Source organism: Cariama cristata, unplaced genomic scaffold, assembly GCF_000690535.1.
Source record: "Cariama cristata isolate BGI_N322 unplaced genomic scaffold, ASM69053v1 scaffold31175, whole genome shotgun sequence".
Taxonomy (NCBI): domain Eukaryota; kingdom Metazoa; phylum Chordata; class Aves; order Cariamiformes; family Cariamidae; genus Cariama; species Cariama cristata.
Window position 1 is genome coordinate 21,264 of NW_009617436.1, and position 5,977 is coordinate 27,240.

The window sequence follows — 5,977 nt, forward strand, 5'->3', positions numbered from 1 at the left end:
TCCCCCCCCCCCCCCGCCCCCCCCCTTCCTTGCTCTTAGCTTTTATTGCTGAGCAGATGTCATATGGTATGGAATATACCTTTGGTCAGTGTGGGTCAGCTGTCCTGGCTATGCCCTCCCAAGATCTTGCACACCTCCAGCCTATTGGTGAGGGGGGAGTGTTGGAGAGACAACCTTGATGCTGTGCCAGCACTGCTCAGCAGTAGCCAAGACAACCGGTGTGTTATCAACACCTTTCTAGCTACCAATACAAAGCACAGCACTGTGAGGGCTGCTATGGGGAAAATTAAATCTGTCATCTCAGCCAGACCCAATACATAAGTCTGTGTGTGTTTGAATAACCCTTTGCACTGCATCTGGATGACTTAGCCTGCTATTTACTTCCAGGCTTTGCCCTTTTCCTTCCCTGTGTCCAGAGAGGATGGGAAATATGGCAACTCAAAACCTGTCTCTCTTGGGGGAGCAGACCTGCATCTTCTTTGTCGTTCTTGATGTATTTTTTTTCTGGAAAAGGAAATTCTTGTGTGTTGCTGGGGAAATATGGATGGCAAGGAGAAAATAAAGTGATCCCTGGGGGGTTTTAGTCTGTCTAAGGCTTTTCACTGGAGGCTTCTGTATTTGGTGACATAAATTAAACTTGGCCATTTGTCTTCTGCACTTACTCTGCTGTTAACTCCTCATCTCTCTATGTGGATAACAGTATCCTGTGCCAGCAAACCTTCTCTCCCTGTATTGCACAGTTTACTGGTGGTGAGGCAAAACAATTGAGCAGATCTGGGAGGCTGGCAGGGGCACACTGTCAGTCATGTGTTGAGAACAGAGTAGGAGACATGGACAGGAGGAGATGGCAGGGAAAGGTGGGGTGGCCAAGAGAACGACACTGAAAAGGGTGCAGCATCTCCTCAGCTCCAAAAGTAAGCCCCAGAGAGCCAGGAGCTGGCTTCTGAGAGGTGCTGAGCCTATCCTGGTGCCTCTTATCAGGACCCTTCTGGCAGCTGCTGCTCCATCTGCCCTGTTAGGAGAGGAGAGGGAGCCAAGGAAAGACTGGGAAGAGGGGTGTGCTGACCCACCAAACTCCTGTGCTGCTCTCCCAACTCATGCTGTGGTGTTCCCTCAACAAAGCACTCTGCCTGTCAGGGAAAACCCACCCCTTCAGGAACTGGTCTATAACTATTGTTGCTTGAAATAAAATACCACTTAAAAAATTCTCCACAAAGTGTTTGTTTTGTATTGAACTGAGCCCTTAAAGACAAGATTACATGCACACTATACTTTATGAAAATGTCTACTTGACTGTAACCATGTTACTTCAAATAATATTGGCATTTGTTGGCATTAGGAAAATAACACTCTATTGGAGTGTTTGCCGTGTGTTTTTTATCGGCTTCCACTTTCTTTTGTCTTTCCCATTTTCACTGATCTTTATTTCAAAGCTCTCCTATTTTACCTTCATTTGGTCTGCATGTGTTTTCCCTCTTTTTATCTTTCCCACATTTCAGACAGCCATCCAGTATTACAGTGATGGCTCCTCTGATTTTGAACCATGGAGAAGCCCACTGGATGGCATAAGCCCAGAAGTCATGAATCCTTGTTGTTTGGTTTTGCATTTGTTTCTCCTCCCTCTCCCTGCCAGTGCCTTTGCTAGTGACTTCCTTTCTGTATCTTGGTGTCCCTGTCAAATGGCAATGAGAATATTCATTCATCTATATCAAATACATTGAGATTGGGGCTAGGGGGCAGGTGGAAACACTTTACAAGTGCCAACAATTTATTTTTGTTTGAGACAATAGTTTTCTTGCCCAGCTTTTTATACTTTCTCAATAATAACATTTATTTAAGCCATCGAAAAATTAAAAATCACATAAAAGGCGATTGATTCTGGCAGTGCTAGACTGAGCCTAGTGTTGTCTGTGTTCTCATCAGTGTGCTTTTGACCAGTACACCTCTGTTCACTTGGAAGTCATGACTGAAATTTTAACATCTGAGTGAGGCATCCTTACCTCACTTGGTTGGTTTGTACTCTTAATATACATAACCCTTTTCCCAGTATAATTTGTCATAAGCATTCTGACTAAATTTGAATTTGGTGATCATTTGTTACTGCATGACAGTAATGTATTTTCTGGACAAATAAATTCTTTCTTTCGTTCCTTTCTCTGATGAACGATTGTATATGCTGTATAGATTTTTGTTTGGGTGCTGAGAGGATGTTTTTAATTTAGACTTATATGTTGCTATATGGCTACATGGGAGAAGGCGAGATTAGAAAAGTGCTTCTTGAATTTTGAGCAGAAGGTATGAAATTTGCAATTGTTTTGGATTCCTGTGAAAGTTCATTTATAGCCTTCAACTGTGAAACATCTGTTACCGATAAGTAAGTCTTACTAGAATGGTCATTTATGAAACCAGGTCACTGCCCACCAGGATGAATTAAGGTTCCTGTGCCTGTTAAAAACGGTTAGAATCACAGAATCATTTAGTTTGGAAAGGGCCCTCAAGATCATCAAGTCCAACCATTAACCCAGCACTGCCAAGTCCACCTCTAAACCATACAGTCATTTAGGTTGGAAAGGACCTTTAAGATCATCGAGTCCAACTGTAAACCTGGCATGGCCAAATCCACCACTAAACCATGTCCATAAGCACCACATCTACACACCTTTTAAATACCTCCAGGGATGGTGACTCCACCACTTCCCTGGGCAGCTTGACAACCCTTTCAGTGAAGAAATTTTTCCTAATATCCAATCTAAACCTCCCCTGGCTCAACTTGAGGCCATTTCCTCTTTTCCTATCACTGGTTACTTGGAGTACTTGGTCAGAAGCAGGAAGTAGAAATCTTATGCAAGTGTCTGCTAAAAATACTAAATCTTTCCGCAAAAATCAAGGGAGAAATTCCTGAAGATTTTATTAAAGTTTTGTATTTGGTTCTCCTCCTATGGAGTCTCAAGCCTAAAGCAATTGTGGTTTTCCTTCCATTGGAAAAACCAGATGGATGCTATTGGATTGCTCAATCACTGCATTATGTTTCTGACATAGTAAGAAAGTTCATTGTTTTGCTATCCTTAAAGCTGTGTGTTTCTTACAAATGGAGTGCTGTGTTTCTAAATGAATCTTTATTTAAATATTGACTGACATTCAGAGATTTCAGAATTCTTACAGAGAAACTAAGTATGATGCTTATCTTACACTTGGAAATGCAAAGAGGTAGTAATAGTGTCACAATCTACTGGTTTGTAAAGTTGCTTTGTTTTGCATCTGTTGCATAACAATGCCTACAGCATGTATCTTTATAAAAGTGTACAGTTCCGATTATAATTTTGAAAATGACTGTAAAGTTTTGGTTTTCAGTTGTAATGTAATTTAAAATTATATTGAAAGTAGCCACTGTAACACTGATGACTTTAAAGATTTTTTTTTATTTTTGGGTGTGTGGTTGTTTAAGCAAATATGCAAGTGAAGATGTAAAGTGTAGCCAATGAAGGAAAAGTGAGAGATTTAGGCTTTGTTTCTTAATAAGAAGTGAACGAAAACTCTTTCTATTAAACTCGACATATTATTCCCCCATGTTTGTTTGTTTGTTTGTTTATTTCAGGAATTTGAAGCCTTTCAAACATTTGTGGAAAATCGGCTTCCATTTGATATTGTTATTGATGGACTTAATGTTTCCCACATAAAACCCAGAAAGATGCAGTGTGAAAATGTAAGTGCTGGTTAAATATTCATTAAGAGTTTTGTGTATGCTGATTGTAAAACGAGTGCCTCATTATTACTTACCCTCTTGAGAAACTGATCAAACATTTTTGTAGACTATGTTACAGTGAAGTTCAAAGAGTTACATAGACTTCACAAATTAACAATGATCAGTGGGAAGATGGTTCTTCTTACATATTTGACTGCATTAACTGTAAAAAATCATACCTAAATTTCCTCATGTATGCAATGCTCATAGTTATAGCTAAGGTATCAATAATAACATTATTAGGACATACACTGTGAGTGTGTATGTTTTCATAGTAATAGGGATTTTGGGGAACAGACTAAATCTACCATATAGAAAATTTAGTCTAATATAGTTATGCTCGTATTAGTTCTTCTTAAAATAACACCTTACTTAATTCAAACCACATCCTGTACAAGTTTAAACTTTATTTCACTTCCTATTGTCTTACAGCATTTAAGTCCTGTTCTTACAAGGGCAGCTCAAACTGGCTTCAGTTCTTTCCACTTGGTGATTTGTAGAAGAATAATCCTGCTTTTTTACCAATACCTATTTTTGAGAATTCTTGGTGCTGCCTTTTAGCTTTTAACTAAGACATGGCTTAAGGGCTTGGAGTTTTTTTTATCAATCAAATATTTACTTTAAATTAGGAGTAACAAAGTAGCTGCTAACATGTATTCCAAAGCCAGAATTTAAATTTTCACGCTCTTGAAATTATAACTAAGTTATAAATGAGCTTGATAATAAAGGAAGGAATTTACATATAGTAATTACAAGAAATACGTTTTTATTCTAAGAAATACTTTAGAACTATTCTTAAGAAGCAGGATATGCTTTCATATATGTAGATAAAAGCAGCTGAGCTAGGGAGGTTAGATAATTTGATGAAAAACGCTTGTTTGAGAGTGGCAGTGAAGTTTCATGAGATAGTGGCTCATGAAGAGGGTACTTTCCTTACTACGAAAATAGAAAAGGAAGTTTACAAGTTGTTTGGACGGGATCAGGGAGGAAGCGTTGATTATCTGAGAAGAATCCCAGGCAGCATGTAGTGGCACAGTGTTTTAAGATCTAGAAAGATAGGTCTATGCTGCCAAAGAGGGGGAAGAGAAACGCTTGTCCTTCCTCAGTGCATGCCTGTCCCAGTGTGGGAACTCTGAACAGGATCCTAAATGGTCTGTAAAAGCTGGGGGCAATGGAGCAAAAAAGGCAGCCTGGTTTTGACGGATAATTACTACTGATTTCTGATGAGAAACCTTACTAGGAGGTATTAGCATCCTGAGCAGCATAAACTGCCTTTGAGTTCCTTGTTAGCTTTTGCTGTATTGGAAGGACTTTGGGATCCATGATGCCAGGGAGCTCTGGAAGGACTGTATGGAGGCATCAACTTTCCATTTCAGTTTTTCCATACGGATACATGTCAGATCTCTCTTGAATCCCAGATATTTACAGATCAGGAAGATTTTTAGGAAGATGGGCCTTTCCTTCCTGCATAACAGAACAGTAACTTGGACTCACCCCATCTTACCTCCCGAAGAAGATTCTCTTAGCTAAGATTTACTTGTTCTATGAGCTGTGTTGCTGTTAATTATTGTATTTTGTCATGCACAAAAAATGTTAATCATTGGAGCTTCTGCCAGTTAGTCTTTTGCTGCTTCTGTTATCTGGATCCTGTTTTGGAGAGTGGAGTCATTACATGAGATAGGAAGGACATGTCCATTACTCCTACCTTATACCTGTAGATAATTCACTGACTGGATAGTACCTTTTTTGGCATGGGAAGTGTGTATTTGCACTCTAAGCAACAAAATAGCTCCTTCGCTGCCCAAAAGAAATACTCTTCTAGACACATGAACTACTAAAGACTCTTTCCTGTATTGAATTCATTGAGGTAGTTTTAAATTATTTCTTATGATAGATACCTTTATACATGATTACAGTGTTAACTATTGAGTTTACAGTTTTTTCCAACTGGAAACATTGTTTAAATATGAGATTGTGCTGGATGCTAGCGAATCCTGTTTTATTTCTTCATGTCTCTGAACTCCTGTGTTCTAACATGTCAGGAAAGGACTGTGTCTTTGTTCTTATTTTGGATACTTCTGACAAGGAAGTATGTATTCTTGTTTTCTTACTCTTTTTTCAAGACCACTAAAAACAGAAAGAAAAAAAAAAACACCAAATCCACAAAGCAGAGCAATCCTTTCTTCTGTGTCCAAACTTTTCTTCCAGATGACGGAAGGGAAGGCCACAGGAATC

At 39.1% G+C, this 5,977-nt stretch overlaps 1 protein-coding gene across 1 annotated transcript in view; it reads left to right on the top strand.

The window, feature by feature from the left end:
* LOC104161943 (mitochondrial ribonuclease P protein 3-like) overlaps positions 1-3,703 on the top strand; it is a gene marked incomplete at its 3' end in the record, with an annotated part of 24,214 nt that extends 20,511 nt beyond the window's left edge. Inside the window, exon 4 of the mRNA XM_009700535.1 lies at positions 3,596-3,703. Coding sequence (XP_009698837.1) covers positions 3,596-3,703 — 108 coding nt within the window. The remainder of the gene's footprint in view (positions 1-3,595) is intronic.
* Between the last annotated feature and the right edge of the window lie 2,274 nt (positions 3,704-5,977).